The following is a 16497-nucleotide window of genomic DNA, read 5'->3' as shown; positions in this document are numbered from 1 at the left end:
AATAACTGTTATGGGGGCAGGATTTTGGCCTAGTGGTGGAGATGCTCCCGCCCCACATCAGATTGCCTGCTTTGCTACCCAGCTGCAGCTCCCGATTCCAGCTTCCTGCTGATGCAGACCTCAGGAGACAGCAGCAATGGCTCAAATGATTATGTTCCCATCACCCACATGGAAGATCTACATTGAGTTCTGAGCTTCTGGCTTGGGTCCCTGCCCAGTCCTGGCCATTATGAGCAGCCTGAGAGGGAACCAATAGACAGGAGCTCTCTGTCTCTCTGCCTCTTAAATAAACAAATATAAATTTAAAAATTATAAAAGGGGGCTGAGTTGTGACACTGCAGATTGCTACATTGCTGGTTATGTCTGCATCCCACCTCAGTGTGCCTAGGAGTGAGTCCCAACTTCAAATCCAGCTTCAAATCCAGCTTCCTGACCGCTGGCTTTGGCCTGGCTCAGCCCTCTCTGTTGTTGAGGTGAACCTAGGATGGAAGATCTCTCTCTCTCTCTCTCTGTCTCCCTCAATCTCAATCAGAGAGAAAGGTCTTCCTTCCATTGGTTCACCCCCCAAGTGGCCACTACAGCCGACGTGTTGTGGCCAGTGTGCTGTGCCGATCTGAAGCCAGGAGCCAGGTGCTTCCTCCTGGTCTCCTATGTGGGTGCAGGGCCCTAGGACTTGGGCCATCCTCCACTACCTTCCCGGGCCATAGCAGAGAGCTGGCCTGGAAGAGGAGCAACCGGGACAGAATCCGGCACCCCAACTGGGACTAGAACCTGGGGCGCTGGTGCTGCAGGCGGAGGATTAGCCTAGTGAGCCACGGCGCCAGCCCTCTCTCTCTCCCTTTCTAAGCATATTACTTTGCCTTTTCAATAAATAAAATAAATTAAAAATTTTTTTGAAAGCTTAACTACTACATTCTAAGGAAGACACCTCTTATCACTAATTTGCTAAGAGTTTTATCATATATGGGTGTTGAAATTTACACTTTATAAAATGCCTTTTATTATGAAATAAAGCACACATAATGAGAAGTGCAGCAAAATGTAAAGCATAATGAGTATTTACAGGGAAAACACACATAAAGGGAATATAAGCACCGTCCAGGCCTTGCCTGTCCTCCAAAGGGACCCACGTGTCTCTGTCCACTGACATGCCATTCTCACCTCGCCAGAGACAAGCCGAAGACTGATTTTAGGACAGTAACTTCCTTCCTTCTTTTTCATAATTTTTTTTTTTTTGGACAGGCAGAGTTAGACAGTGAGAGACAGAGAGAAAGGCCCTCCTTCCGTTGGTTAACCCCCCAAATGGCCGCTATGGCTGGCATGCTGTGCTGATCCAAAGCCAGGAGCCAGGTGCTTCCTCCTGGTCTCCCATGCAGGTGCAGGGGCCCAAGCACTTGGGCCATCCTTCACTGCCTTCCCGGGCCACAGCAGAGAGCCGGCCTGGAAGAGGAGCAACCGGGACAGAATCCAGCGCCCCAACCGGGACTAGAACCTGGGATGCCAGAGCCGCAGGTGGAGGATTAGCCTAGTGAGTCGCAGTGCCAAAAGATTTATTTATTTTATTTATTTATTTGTGTTAATGTTGTCATTATTTCATTTGAAAGAGGGAAAGAGGAGAGAGGGAGACAGGAAGAGAGAGAGAGGGAAAGAGAGAGAGGAAGAAGTAGAGGGGGAAAGAGGGAGAAAGCTATTTTATTTATTTGAAAGGCAGAGTTACAGAGAGAGAGAGAGAGAGAGCGAAATCTTGCATCCTCTGGTTCACACCCCAAATGGCCACAACGGCTGGAGCTGAGCTAAGCCAAAGCTAGGAGCCAGGACCCTCTTCCAGTTCTCCCACATGGGTGCAAGGGACCAAGAACCTGGGCCATTCTCTGCCACTTTCCCAGGCCATAGCAGAGCTGGATCAGAAGAGGAGCAGCCAGGACTTGAACTGGCGCCCATATGGGATGCCTGTGTCTAAAGCAGCAGCTTAACCCTCTGCACCACAATGTTGGCCCTATTTTTGTTTTTCTTATTGATAGAGACACATCTGGACATATCCTTTGTCACTTATATGCGTTCCATACTGTGCTTTGTCTTTTGAATAGAGGTCACCAAATTTGTCAATCTTTTCCTTTATAGTCAGTGTATTTGAATTCTAAGAAATATTTCCCCATTCTAAATTCCTGATGTTATGGATTGAATTGCACTTAGCTCCCAAATTCATGGAGGTGTTTAAACCTTGAAGTCTATGTTGCTGGTTGACACATTAAAGGTAGAGACTGATCTGTGATGGCCTCTGGAGGTCAGTACGTCACTGGGGCTGGCCCTGTGCAGATCATTCGTGCTGGTGGGTTACTTCTCTGAGCCAGCCTGGTTTCTTGTGTCTGCTTTGCTACCTGCTCATCTCTTGATTGTTCTTCTGCACCTGCTCCACCACGGCCAGCCTCCACCACATGCCAGACTAATGAGGCGACCTGATCTTGAGCTGGGAATCTCCAAAAATGTAAGCCCAAATAAACCTTCCGCTACACAAGAAGTTCTCCTGTATTTTATTTCAATTAACAAAGAGCTGATAATACACGTGAATATATTCTTCCATATTATGTTACAATGCCTTTTAAGCTGCCTTTTACATTTAGTCTATCATGTAGTGGGAATCATTTTTGCATGTGGCTTAACTTGGGGGTTCAGTTTAAATTTGTTTCTTGTCGATACCTAATTGTCACAGTGTCATTGAAATGTGCTTTTTCTCCTGCTCAAAAGTGCAAACTCTGTCATAAGCCATGTACTATGCACATGCATATATGTTTCTGAACTATGTATTATGTTCCAAGGGTTAGTTTATCTTTGCGTTGTACCATACATCTTAATTATTATGGCTTTGTAATTGTGTCCTGGAATCTGATAAAACAACTCTTTCCTCCTTGTTTATCTTCAAGAGGCTATTCATAGTCTTTTACAGGAATCTATTTATTGGTTCCACACACTCACAAACACCTTGCTTATATTTAAAAAAATGCCTAATATTAGATAGGTGGATTGCTGGCCTGGGTAACTGAGAGGAAAGTTTGGGACAAAAGCCTGGATTTGAGAATGGGTGGGCAGAACGCCTCACGCCGTCGTCCGCTGCTCCCCAGGATGCACCAGCAGAAAGCTGAGTCACAGGTGGAGCAGCTGGCACTCTGGTGTGCAGTGCAGGTGTTCCACACAGCAGCTCAACCCACTGTACCACACCCGTGCCCGCCTTGTTCAGCTCTGACAACAGTTATACTGAACCTATAAATCACTCCGTGGAAAAGTGACTCCCTCATGATACAGTCTTCTAATCTAAAGGCATGATATCTTTCTCTTTTTTTAATATTTATTTTATTTATTTGAAAGACAGAGTTACAGAGAGAGGTAGAGACACAGAGAGAGGTCTTCCATCCGCTGGTTCACTCCTCAGATGGCCGCAACGGCCAGAGCTGCACCGATCCGATGCCCGGAGCCAGGAGCTTCCTCCAGATCTCCCACACGGGTGCAGGGGCCCAAGGACTTGGGCCATCTTCTACTGCTTTCCCAGGCCATAGAAGAGAGCTGGATCAGAAGAGGAGCAGCCAGGACTAGAACCGGCGCCCATATGGGATGCTGACACTTCAGGCCAGATGTTTAACCCACTGGGCCACAGTGCTGGCCCCCACATGATATCTTTCCATTTGTTAGGTCTCCTTCTGTGTCTCACAATAAATTATAATTTGCTTCAGATATATCTTACACATGTTCTACCATAAACATATATCAGTATTTGGTATTTTTAATGCTATTAAATACTTTTTTTTTAAACAGGCAGAGTTAGACAGTGAGAAAGAGAAAGAGAGAGACAGAGAGAAAGGTCTTCACCCCCCCCCCCAAGTGGCCGCTACGGCCAGCGCGTTGCAGCCAGCGCACTGCACTGATCTGAAACCAGGAGCCAGGTGCTTCCTCCTGGTCTCCCATGCAGGTGCAGGACCCAAGGACCTGGGCCATCCTCCACTGCACTCCTGGGCCACAGCAGAGAGCTGGACTGGAAGAGGAGCAACCGGGACAGAACCTGGCACCCCAACCGGGACTAGAACTGGAGCTGAGCTGAGCTATTCCAAAGCCAGGAGCTGCTTCTGGGTCTCCCACGGAGGTGCAGGGGTCCAAGGACTTAGACCATCTTCAGTGGAAGGCCATAGCAGAGAGCTGGATCAGAAGTGGAGTAGTCGGATTCAATCCAGCACCCATTTGGGATGCCAGCGCTGCAGGTGGAGGTTTTACCCGCTATGCCACAGCACCAGCCCCCCTCTCTCCCTTTCAAATAAATATCTTTTTAAAAAGAGTTAAATAAATAAACACTGGCACACAATAAAACAAATATTGGTCCTACTCCCATTCTTTCCTCTTAATTTTTCTTTCTTTTTAAATATTTATTTGACAGGTACAGTGAGACAGAGACATCTTCCATCTACCGTTGAAAGGCCGTAACGGCCGGCGCTGCAGCTCACTAGGCTAATCCTCCGCCTTGTGGCGCCGGCACACCGGGTTTTAGTCCCGGTCGGGGTGCCAGATTCTGTCCCGGTTGCCCCTCTTCCAGGCCAGCTCTCTGCTGTGGCCAGGGAGTGCAGTGGAGGATGGCCCAGGTGCTTGGGCCCTGCACCCCATGGGAGACCAGGAGAAGCACCTGGCTCCTGCCATCAGATCAGTGTGGTGTGCCGGCCACAGCGCGCTGGCCGCGGCAGCCATTGTAGGGTGAACCAATGGCAAAGGAAGACCTTTCTCTCTGTCTCTCTGTCTCTCTCTCTCTCTCTCTCACTATCCACTCTGCCTGTAAAAAAAAAAAAAAAAAAAAAAAAAAAAAGCCAGGCTGAAGCCAGGAGCCAAGAACTGCATCTGGGTCTCCATGTGGGTGGAAGGAGCTCAAGTACTGGGCTGTCATTAGCTGCTTCCCGGGCACATTAGCAGGGAGCTGGGTGGGAAGTGAGAGAGCAGCGGGCACTCCAGCCAGTGCTCTGGTATGGGATAGGAAGTCCCAAGAGTTGCTTAACTTGCTGCACCACAGTGTGTGCCTGCTTAGATTTTTCTTTTTCCTACCCTCTTTTAAAATGATAAGCTTGGGGGCCAGCCAGTGCTGTGGCATAGCAGGTAAAGCCACCACCTCCAGTGCTTGCATCCCATATGGACACCGGTTCTAGTCCCGGCTGCTCCACTTCTGATCCAGCTCTCGCTATGGCCTGGGAAAGCAGTAGAAGATGGCCCAAGTCCTTGGGCCCTTGTACCCATGTGGGAAACCCGGAAGAAGCTCCTGGCTCCTGGCTTTGGATTGCTGCAGCTCCGGACATTGCGGCCAATTGGGGAGTGAACCAGCTGTAGTATTTTGTTATGCCTTTGACTCCTTCTCACTTCCGTTTTCTCTCTTCCACTCACTTCTCCTCCCCTCCCCCTCCTTCCTGCTCTCTCTCCCTTCTGTGTTTATGCTTCGCATTTTTCTACCACAAACCAAGGGATAATGACCATAAGCTCTTTATTTTTTTAAAAAAGGTTTATTTATGTATTTGAAAGGGAGAGTTACAGAAAGGCAGAGGCAGAGAAAGAGGGGAAAGTCTTCCATCCTCTGGTTCACTCGCCCAGTGACCACAACGGCCTGAGCAGGGCCAATCTGAGCCATCTGAGCCAGGAGCCAGGAGCCTCTTCTGGGTCTCCCGCGTGGGTGGTTGCACTTGGGCCATTGCCTACTGCTTTCCCAGGCCATAGCAGAGAGCTGGATCAGAAGTGGAGCAGCCGGCGTTGGAACCGGAGCGCATATGGGATGCTGGCACTGCAGGCGGCGGCTTTGCCCACCACACCACAGCAGCAGCCCCATAAGCTCTAGTATTTAAACCCTTCAGCCCTAGCGGCCCACCAGTCCTAGGATTTTGTCTGGTTTTGCACTTTCTCATCTTTCCCCTTCTTGTGCGTTACTTAACTCGGCTGGTCCTCAGTTTTTCCATCTGCAAAGTGGAGATAACTACTAGATTGTTGTGAGAATCGAATGAATTAGGTAAAGCTCATAGTTCAGTGCTTAATATAACAAGCAGCCTCTAAATTTTTTAAAGTGTCAGAGGTGACGTGGAGAGATGATTTTGAATTCAAAAAGACCTAAATTCCAAGTTAATCTGATTTTTACGAGCCTCAACTTACTTATGTAAAAATAGGAAAGATGACATTCGGCTCTCTTCCACCTAGGGTTTTCTCCCTCTCGCCTCTTGAATTAAGTCAGTGAGCCAGAAACATCACTGAGTACATGACGTCATCACGGTAGGGGAGTCCAGGAGTCAAACGGGGTGCAGAACAGCTGTCCGCACGCACAAGTGATAAAGATGCCTGCTATCTCTCCTGCTCCTCCAACAGGTGAGCGGTTGGCCTCCCCACGTGCTCTCGGCCGCAGAGCTTCTACGATTGCCTACTGTTTCCTCCTCCACCTCCCTGTCTCCTGCCATCACCGTTTTCCTCTCGCCCCGGCCACGCGGCGCTGCCCGGATGCCCAGACCGCCAACCACAGCCAGGGACCAGGGGTCCCCTCGGTATTCAGTCCCTAGCAGTCTTCCACTCATAAAGTTTTATTGAAACAGAGCAGAAAAAAAGGCTCCCGTCATTCTTTCCCCGGCAACCAATCCAAAGAGCAGGCTCTCGGCGGCCGGCGGGGCGGGGCGGGGCGCGTCTCCTCCGACACCTGCGTCGCCGGAGCGGAAGTACGGCCGGAAGCCGGCCATCGAGTTCAGTGGCCAGAGCGGCCCTGCAGGGAGGTGGCAGGAAAGGCTTGGAACAGCTGCCGGAGGTGACGGAACGACGGCCCCGCCCGGTGCGCTGGAAGACGAAGCTTCCAGGTAGTGGCCCGCAGAGTCTGGCCCAGGGTACGACGGGACAGTCGGCGGGAGCCCATGGTCCCTGGGCGGCCTCTTTAAGGGAGGAGGTGGAGCCACGTGTAAGGATCGTGGGGGTGAGGTCACGTGGTTGGGGGCACGTGTGGGAGCGAGTGGAGAACCGAGGGGTGCGTTGTCGTTGGGGTGCATGACCTGTGACCCCAGCCGTCGCCGCGCTGCATCCTGTGCCTTGGGGTTCACGTGGTGTGCCTTGGGAGTTAGTCCCAGGGGCAGGGGGAGAGGGTGGGCGTGGCAGCCCTGTGAGGCGGCTGCCTTTAGGGTCCACGTTCCCCACTGCTCCTGCTCCGATTCCTCCCTGCAGAAATGGCTTGTTGCTTCTACGGTCCGGCCCCTTGCCCTCGCCTTTGCCATCCCGCCAGTGCTCAGGGACCTGCAGTTTCACGTCCTCTTTCCTTGCAGCTCCAGACATCCTGAGCCCAGGTCCCCCAGCTCAGTACAGCCATGAGTGCGGAGGTGAAGGTGACAGGGCAGAACCAGGAGCAGTTTTTGCTGCTGGCCAAGTCGGCTAAGGGGGCAGCGCTGGCCACACTCATCCACCAGGTGTTGGAGGCCCCTGGTGTCTACGTATTTGGGGAACTGCTGGATATGCCTAATGTTAGAGAGGTGGGTTGCTGGCCTGGGTAGCCCCTCAGGGAAGCATGGGGCATAAGTCTGGCTTTGAGAATGGACTCATTTCGCAACCCCACGAAACCATTTTGTTGAACAAGAACACAGTGATGATTAACTGGCGCGTTGCAAAAGTAAATAATAAGCAAATAAACGTCTTAGTTTGTCTGTCGTTGTAACAGAAAATGCAGTATTTACATTTGTAAGCAAAAGAGCATGTCATTGCAAATAGGAAGGTTGGGTTCCAGTCTGTCCCCCCCAGTGTAATACCTCCTGACAATCGGGGCGTCTCGTTGAGGGCCTCGGTTTCCTCTTTTAAAGATGGAGATGATACTTTTCTCGACGGTCACTGTAGGAATCCAGTAAGATCATGGGAAAGTGTTAGGTCTGATGCAGATGGAATGAACAGGTTAAATTAGCAGACAGTACTCTCCCTGGGCAGCCTGTGCTAATGCACCTGAGAAAGGAAAGAAAGGAGGTGTCTTTTCCCCCCAGAGACACATGGCAGACTGTTGGAACACAGCAGAGACTTTCACACAGAAGTGGCAAGGTTCAAAGTCCAGGGCGGATGAGTCACCAAGATGTGTGATCCCCACCCATGCCCTGAGACGCTGTGACAGCAATGTGTAGGTAAACTGTTAGCCAGTTTGTGAGGGCTTGTGATTGAGTCAGTGGATATGGCTTTTTGAGGTCACTGTGATATGGAAAAAATTGGGGCTTTTTTCCCCTTACTTTCATCTGCAGTGGGTCCAAAAAAGTATCCGTTAAGGGGAACACAGAGAAGCACTGAGTGCCCGTGTGGCCCTCTGCTGGTGTTCAGTACCAAACAGGAGTCTTAGGAACCAGTGGAAGAGATGAGATGATGGATAGTGCCATATAAATCATTGGTTCAGCAAGCATGTACTGAAGGGCTGACCACACGCAGAGGTCTGTTTTCTCTTAGAGGGATACCAGACTTGGTCTGGAATCCTATTGAAAGAGATTCTAATTTCAGACCCTTCTGCAGGGATTGATGGCTTAAATGCCCAAATGAGTGATCAGATAGAAGAGGAGGTATGGGTAGGCTGGACTGGGTGATGGAAGACCACCTCCCACCGATGCAGGGCTGCGACAGAGACCACAGCTCAGATGCCTGTTGGGTGTGCAGCTGTCAACAAGGGACTCTGGTGAACGGAGGGGTCGGAGACGACTGCAGAGGGATGCTCAGATTCAGGAAGGGCAGACACGCCCACAGCCAGACAGTACAGCTGGCCGCTTCTGGTGGCTGTGTCTTACAGTTGGAACACTGAATGTTTTCAACCTTGAGTTTACTGGAGGGTGTGTATGCATTGGGAAATAGTCCAAGCAAAGGTGGAAATGAGCCCTACCTGTGAGGAGAGTGATCAGAGAGCCCCTCTTGGTGAGCTGGGGGGAGGGGCGACATTTTCCAGGAAAGGTGGGGCTGGAAAGAGTGAGGGTGTCGAGGGAAGCCCTTGCCATCACCACGTCTCTTGCCTCACCTTGCAGCTCGCCGAAAGTGACTTTGCTTCCACGTTCCGGCTGCTCACCGTGTTTGCTTATGGGACGTACGCTGACTACTTAGGTAACCAGGGGGGCTGGAGCTGTGCAGTGATGGGAGTGGAAGAAGGGCGGTTTTTGGAGGCACTTTAAGAGAAAATTCCTGGGATACCCCACATAGGTCCCCTGGGTGCACAGTTTCAGGGTCAAGACCTGAATCAGATTGAAAAACTCAGAACAAAACAAAAAACAAGGGTGAAGGAAGTGTAGGCTTCCCACAAAACTGCAGTCGATTTCCTCCACTTTGTCCTCTTCCCCAGCTGAAGCCCGGAACCTGCCCCCACTCACAGAGGCTCAGAAGAATAAGCTTCGACACCTCTCCGTGGTCACGCTGGCTGCTAAAGTCAAGGTGAGTGGCAGTCTCCCAGGTCTAGGCATCCTTCTCTGTGTCTGGGAGGTGACACTAGGATGTCCCAGGACCAGACTTGCCTCGTCCTGCCCCCCTCAGGGTCTGTCTGGAGTCCATCACCGAGCCATTTAGGCTGAGCCTTCTCTTAGTTTTCTCTTTGTAAGTTTTCAGTCACCTTAAGTTCTAAGTAAATATCTTTTGTATGCTGCTGAAAGTGGCAACGAGGGTGCCATGCATGTGTTGTACAATTACTTCCGTTCCCACGGCCTCAGCTGGAATAGGCTCTCTTCTGACAAGGTGCCAGGCTTCTGTTTGGTGGAGTAAGACATGCATATAACGCAGAAGGATCTCTGTATTCCTGCTGGCCTCAGTTTCCTGCCACACCCCCCAAGCTGAGGTTTCCCAGTTGTTATTTGACTGTCTTGTTACTGTCCTGACTTGATTTAAACCGAGCTCTGCATTGTGCAATGCCTGTGCAGAGGTCAGACTTCTCCCCTGCCGCATATTCCCACCGTGCCAGGGTGATCTTGATGCAGGGCTGCCTGAGCTCCTGAGCTGTGGCCAGAGGAATGACCCCAGACAGGTGTCGCTTGCTTGCTCGCTCTGGTCTGGAGAAATAGGGTGGTAAGGGAGCTTAAGTCTTGTGTTTTATTTAAGATTGGCCTTCTCATGCTGTTTTCTTGAGGTGGGAATACATTTACTTATTCTGCCCTAGAGGAAGTGGTATAGGAACAGAGCGGAGGGCAGATGAGCCAGGGCGGAGGGAAGATGATTTCTGGAAACCCCTTCCTGCTGCGGCTCCTCACAAATCCTGGCCTCCCGGGCCCAGTGCATCCCATACGCAGTGTTGCTGGAGGCGCTGGCCCTGCGGAACGTGCGGCAGCTGGAGGACCTGGTGATCGAGGCCGTGTACGCGGATGTGCTCCGCGGCTCCCTGGACCAGCGCAATCAGCGGCTGGAGGTGGACTACAGCATCGGGCGAGACATCCAGCGCCAGGACCTCAGCGCCATCGCCCGAACCCTGCAGGAGTGGTGAGAGCCGAGGGCGGCACTGTCCCTCCCCTCCTCACCCCAAGAAAGGGAGAGGTACTTCAGGGCAGGAGAGAGCAGGGGCTGGGCTGGGCTGCGACCCAGGAGGCTGAAGCAAAGTGAGCCATCCCTCCAAAGGCATCTGAGGCAGGGATGGAGGCGGCCCAGGGAGGCAGGAGGCAGTATCCTTGGTAAAGTGCATGGGGAGGGAGCGGGGATGCTACCCACGTCAGTCACCTGTCTAGGCTGGATTCAACTCATTGGTTTGTGACCGCCGTTGGCCACAGGCCTCTGCTTTGCTCCTGTCTAACCTCACTGTCCGTCCTCATTCATCCCCCACCCCTTTGGTTTTCCGCTTCTCCTCCGACTTGCCCAGCACTTGCGGCACTTCCCTGCCACTCTCCTGTCCCACCTGAGGGTCTGTCTCACTGGGGGGACTGCTGTAGGTGGTTGCCAAGGCCCAGCTCGGACAGGGGTTAGATGCTGGGAGCTACGGGTCTTTTGGAGTCTGTCTGTCATGAGTGTGCTCGCAGCCCTCTGTGCTGACGCGTCTCCTCGTCCCACCCTGCAGGTGTGTGGGCTGTGAGGTTGTGCTGTCAGGCATTGAGGAGCAAGTGAGCCGGGCCAACCAGCACAAGGAGCAGCAGCTGGGCCTGAAGCAGCAGATTGAGAGTGAGGTGAGCAGGGCTCACCCACACTGCCCCAGCCTGGGCCACTTGTCCTGTGCAGAGGCGTTTGGACCATGGCTGTAGCAGACAGGTCAGATGGGCAGAGTCTATCATGTTCCGGAAACTTCTTTGCTCCCCCCTATGGCTTTCATCCTGGTAGGTTGCCAACCTTAAGAAAACCATTAAAGTTACCACTGCGGCAGCGGCTGCAGCCACATCTCAGGACCCTGAGCAACACCTGACTGAGCTGAGAGAACCTGCCGCAGGCACCAACCAGCGCCAGCCCAGCAAGAAGGCCTCAAAGGGCAAAGGGTGAGCCGGGCAGCGGAGCTCTTGCCCTGGGGCACTCCACTCAGCTCGGGGCCCCAGCTGCTCTTACATCCTCTCCTTTCATCCTTTGCATGGGGATAGGGAGTTGGGGGAGGCTTTGGGGGTAGGGAGTCCCTGCACCCATTCTCTTTCTCTTCCCCTTGCCAGGCTCCGAGGGAGTGCCAAGATTTGGTCCAAGTCGAACTGAAGGGACTGTCATTTCTTCCTTGGGACTGTGGGTCCCAGCTGCCTGCCTGCCCTTAGGAGTTCTCAGAGAGCTTTCCTGTGCCCCTGGCCAGCTGATAATCCTCAGTTCATGACCTTTCACCCCCACCCCCACCCCCAAGCAGATCACACCTTCTCTGGGGAGGAGGCAAGTACAGGTCACATTTTTATTGGTACTTTTGTTTTATGTGACTTTCTAATGTGTTGCATTGCCCCCTTCCCCATCGTGCTCTGTTTCTTTAAGAGCTCGACATCTATCCTGTTCCTTACATCTGTCGCCAGGTAAGGGGCTAGCTCTGACGGGGCTTGCTCTGTCTCCAGCATAACCCACAGGTGTTCCTTCTCCTGCCATGTTGCTGCATGCCTGTCCCCCCCATCACTCCCTACCCCCACCTATGGGTGGCATCTCAAGGGCCATGGGCCCTTACCTTTATGCCCACCCTGAGAGTTTGGGAGCCGGCTTGCCATTCTGAATGACTGGACACTTTCATCCTAGAATTCTCTCACACTACGGTTGTCTCCTCTCCTCCTTCTTCCCCTTGGATCCTGGGAGTGCTGCAGCTTCAGTAACCCCAGAGCCCAAGGAGGGCAGCTGTTATTAGGATGCTGAGAGATGGTTCTGTGGGCCCTGACCATCTTGGGAAGCCTGGTGGCAGTCCTGCAAGGCTTTATGTCCCCTGTTGTGACTTTGGTGGGGAAGGGAGGGCATATAGATTGTATTTAAAAAGGTGTATATGCATATATCTATATATAACATGACACAGAAATAAATCTATGAGAAGTCTATCTACACACATGTCCTGCACTGGGTATCTTCTGTGTTTGATATTTGTGGATGGGAAGAAGACTCATTCCCAGTCTACTCTAAAAAAGGGCTGGAAAATGATGAGAACCAGATTCTAAATCCCGAGTCCTGGTGCCCTGTGGCTTTGGACAGACTGCTTCATACATGAGCGCTCCTTCCTGAGCACCCACGTGTGCCGGTCATGCTCCCTGCCTCCTGCATCATAAGAGAATCCTCAGGGGAAGATTGATGACGAACTTGGATTTCACATCACAGTCACAGCCATCGTATCTGGCAGGAGCACGCAGTTGGGCTCCTGCCCTTCTTCCAAGTTAGGACTTCGCAGGAAGTCTGCTAGCCTGGCCCAGAGTGCTGCCGTGAACGCCTCGGAACCGGGAGGCTGTGGCGGAGGCGGCAGGGAGCCCTCTCTGCAGAGCTGGTGCTGGTTGTCTAGGTGGAGGCTGAAGAGAGACCACTCCACACCGGCCCTGCAGCTGTCAGTCGTGGAGCCAGCCAGTAGGAGTGGGGTCTTGAGGTTTTGATTAAAAGTAGACTGGGTGAGCTTAGTGGGTTTTTTCTTGTGTTTTATGTTTATTGTCACCTACTTGACAAGCAGAGCTAGAGAGGGAGCTTGATCTCCATTTGTTAGTCTGCTCCCCAGATGCCCTCAATAGCCATGACAGCGCCACGACAAAGCCAGGAGCCCAGAACTCCATCCAGGTCTCCCACAGGGGTGCTAGGGACCCACGTACTGGGCCATCGTCGGCTGCCTCTCAGGTGCCTCAACAGGAGGCTGTTTTGGAAGCACAGAGTAGCCAGGACTGGATTCAAGCACTCTGATTATGGGATGTGAGCATCCCGTGCAGCCGTTCAATACAACTCCCACCCCAGACTTCCTGTCCTGTGAGGGGAATGAAGACCTAACGGGACCTGTGCAGTGAGCCTCATTTCAGCACACTTGGCTTCTCAACTTTGCCCTAGACAAGCTGTTTTGAATCGGGTTTGAACCTGTTTTGCATTGGTTCTCAGCGTCTGCCTCTGAAATCAACCCCGTCTTCCTCTCCCACTCAAGTGTAGGAATTGTGAGTTCCTGGTACTTTCAACCTGCGCCTATCGTCCCCTTTTCCTGTGAGCTGCCCCCAGCTGAAGGCCCCGTAACTCTCTAGACCCCTGGTTCCAGACTCCAGTGCATGGCTCTGAAGGCCTCACTAGAGGCTGGCCTCTGACTGTTTGGCTTTATACCCAGAGAGGGAGAGGAGTCGTTCTCATTGCCAGGGCCATGCAAATGCAATTTGATTTACAAAGAACAAGCTCTTGGCTATCAAGAATGGAGGAGAGTCAGCAGGTTATTTGGAAAGTAGTGAAGGCACAGTTTTTGACCAGGAAATTTGGTTCAAGATTTAGGGATTCGAGGGCTGGCATTGTAGCATGGCACTTTAAGCCTCTGCTGGCAAAACCAGCATCCCATATCTGCGCTCCGTTTGAAGTCCCAGCTACTGTTTTCCATCCAGCTCTCTGCTAATGTGCCTGTGAGAACAGTGGGAGACAGCCCAAGTTTTTGGGCCCCTGCCACCCAAGTGGGAAAACCAGATGGAATTCCAGGCTTCTGGCTTTGGGGAATGAACCAGTGGATGGAAGATCCCTTTGTTCCTACTCTCTGTCATTCTGCTTTTCAAATAAATAAATTTTTTTAAGTTGCCTACCCAAGTGGGTGTTGTGGTGCAGTGGGTTAAGTCTCCGCTCAGAACAAACACAAACCATATGAAGAGTGCCTGGGCCCGTGTCCTGCCCCTGCTCCTGATCCACCTTCTGTTAAAGTTCACCTTGAGAGGTAGCAGGTCCTGGCCACCCACTTAGGAAACCTGAGGGATGTTCCTGGCCACTGGAACCAGTTCTAGCCCATTATTTGGGGAGTAAACGAGCAGATGAAAGTTCATTTCTCTTTGTCTATCACAGACAGTATTTCTGTGGGCCACTAGCATCAAAATCATTGGGGTTAGTTGTCTGGTGCAGTGGTTGGGACACCCACGTGTCCTGTCGGAGTGCCTGGGTTCAAGTCCTGGCTCCACTTCCACTGCTGATGTGCACCTTGGGAAGCAGCAAGTGATGGCCCAAGTGCTCAAGTCCCCACCACCCTCACAGGAGTCCTGGATTGACTTCTGGGCTCCTGGCTTTGGCCTGGCCCAGCCCTTGATTGTTGCAGGCATTTGGGGAGTGAACCAACACATAGAAGATCTCATCTCTGTCTTTCATATAGAAATAAAAATTCAAAATCATTAGAGTTTTGGAAAATGTGTCAATCTTGTCATTTGACCTGCCCGCACCCTAGTTCCCAGCAGATTAGATTGTCCAGGATGTGAACCGGAAATGCACTGTCACGGATCTCAGTCACTTAGCTCTGAGCTGGGACACCCCTTGTATGTAAGCACCCTGGCCCAGATTGGTGCTTACTTGGGTCAGCTGACAAGGCTTCTGCAGGGCCTGGAGGCTGGGGAAGGGGCCCCGGTCACCATAAGGAAGAGGAGAGTGAGCAAAGGCAAAATGGTACAGGGCAAGAAAGCACTTGTCCTGTCCTCTGAGGTCCTGCGTGCTGAGTGCTCGGAAGTAGTGGGGGACACGAAAGCATTCCGTTGGGAGTGTCTGCGTCTTGCTTGAGGTTGGAAAAACCTCTGAAGACATGATCTTGAAACAGCCTAGAAGCCCAAGTAGGAGTTTGCCTGGGGATAAGGGTGAGCTGAAGGCCTGGAGGAGCAGACTGCATCCCGCGTCTGCCTGCCTCTCCCCTAACAGGATGGGCATAATTTGGGGGATGGGACCAGCTGTCAAGTCCTGTATATATGGGTCACTTGTCATCCAACCAAATGGTATAATGTATGTTGACTGAAAGTCTGAAATGTAAACCATAATGATTGCGTTACACTATTTAGGCATTCATTTTTATTTTTATTTTTTTGACAGGCAGAGTGGATAGTGAGAGAGAGAGAGACAGAGAAAAAGGTCTTCCTTTTCCATTGGTTCACCCCCAAATGGCCGCTGTGGCTGGCACGCTGCGGCCAGTGCACCACGCTGATCTGAAGCCAGGAGCCAGGTGCCTCTCCTGGTCTCCCATGCGGGTGCAGGACCCAAGGACTTGGGCCATCCTCTACTGCACTCCCAGGCCATAGCAGAGAGCTGGCCTGGAAGAGGAGTGACTGGGACAAAACCTGGTGCCCCAGCCGGGACTAGAACTTGGGGTGCCAGCGCCGCAGGCAGAGGATTAGCCTATTGAGCCGCGGCGCCAGCCTAGGCATTCAGTTTTCAGTGACATTTGTCTGTTGTTTCTGCAATTGTTAATAAAAGTTAATATTTATTGGGTGGTTAACTGTGGTCAGGCCATATTCTAAGTGCTTTAGATGTATAAATTTATTTAATGCTTCTGAGATTGGTACCACTATTATCCTCTTCTAAAAATGACAAGGTAGGGGCAGGCGCTATGGTGTAGCAGGTTAAAACACCACCCTACAGCACTGGCATCCCATATGGGGACCAGTCCGAATCTCAGCTGTTCCACTTCCAGGTGCTAGTGCACCTGGGAAAGCAGCAGAGCATGGCCCAAGTATTTGGGCCCTTGCACCCACATGGGAGACACAGAAAAAACTCCTGGCTTTGGCCTGGCCTAGTTCTGACCATTGCTGCCATTCGGGGAGTGAACCAGCTGATGGAGGACTTCCCTCTCCCTCTCTCTGTAGCTCTGCCTTTAAAATAAATATAATCAATCTTTAAAGGGGGAGGGGGGGCGGCACTGTGGCGCAGCAGTTTAAAGCAGCCTGAATCGCTGGCATCCCATATGGGCATTGGTTCAAGTCTCGGCTGCTCCTTTTCTGATCCAGTTCTCTGCTATGGCCTGGGATAGCAGAAGATGGCCCAAGCCCAATTCCCACGTGGGAGACCTAGAAGAAGCTCCTGGCTCCTGGCTTTGGATCGGCGCAGCTCTGGCCATTGAAGCCATCTGGGGAGTGAACCAATGGAAGAAAGACCTCTCTCTCTGTCTCTACCTCTCTCTGTAACTCTGTCTTTAAAAAAAAAAAA

At 51.8% G+C, this 16497-nt stretch overlaps 1 protein-coding gene across 5 annotated transcripts; it reads left to right on the top strand.

Moving 5' to 3' along the window:
- Positions 1-6477: 6477 nt before the first annotated feature.
- COPS7A (COP9 signalosome subunit 7A) lies at positions 6478-12437 on the top strand. Of its 5 annotated transcripts, none has more exons than XM_002712894.5 (8): positions 6478-6845; positions 7302-7505; positions 9015-9090; positions 9326-9414; positions 10244-10446; positions 11015-11120; positions 11272-11423; positions 11589-12437. In XM_002712894.5, exons 2-8 carry the CDS (start codon positions 7344-7346, stop codon positions 11626-11628), a joined length of 828 nt encoding a protein of 275 aa, XP_002712940.1. In that variant the 5' UTR covers positions 6478-6845; positions 7302-7343; the 3' UTR covers positions 11629-12437. The 5 variants fall into 5 exon arrangements, with proteins under 5 accessions (XP_002712940.1, XP_008257976.1, XP_008257978.1 ...); XM_008259754.4 differs by having other exon boundaries at positions 6707-6943; XM_008259756.4 differs by having other exon boundaries at positions 6715-6872.
- The last annotated feature ends 4060 nt before the right edge of the window (positions 12438-16497 follow it).

Source organism: Oryctolagus cuniculus, chromosome 9 (assembly GCF_964237555.1).
Source record: "Oryctolagus cuniculus chromosome 9, mOryCun1.1, whole genome shotgun sequence".
Lineage (NCBI taxonomy): Eukaryota > Metazoa > Chordata > Mammalia > Lagomorpha > Leporidae > Oryctolagus > Oryctolagus cuniculus.
The sequence above is the reverse complement of the archived record's forward strand: the minus strand, read 5'-3'. Positions and strand labels throughout refer to the sequence as shown.

Bases quoted from the DNA above. Each gene is read 5' to 3' on its own strand.
- COPS7A (XM_002712894.5), top strand. From the start codon at position 7,344: ATGAGTGCGGAGGTGAAGGTGACAGGGCAGAACCAGGAGCAGTTTTTG. The intron at 11,121-11,271 runs GTGAGCAGGGCT...TCATCCTGGTAG, and splicing joins AGCAGCAGATTGAGAGTGAG to GTTGCCAACCTTAAGAAAAC. The intron at 11,424-11,588 runs GTGAGCCGGGCA...TCCCCTTGCCAG, and splicing joins AAGGCCTCAAAGGGCAAAGG to GCTCCGAGGGAGTGCCAAGA.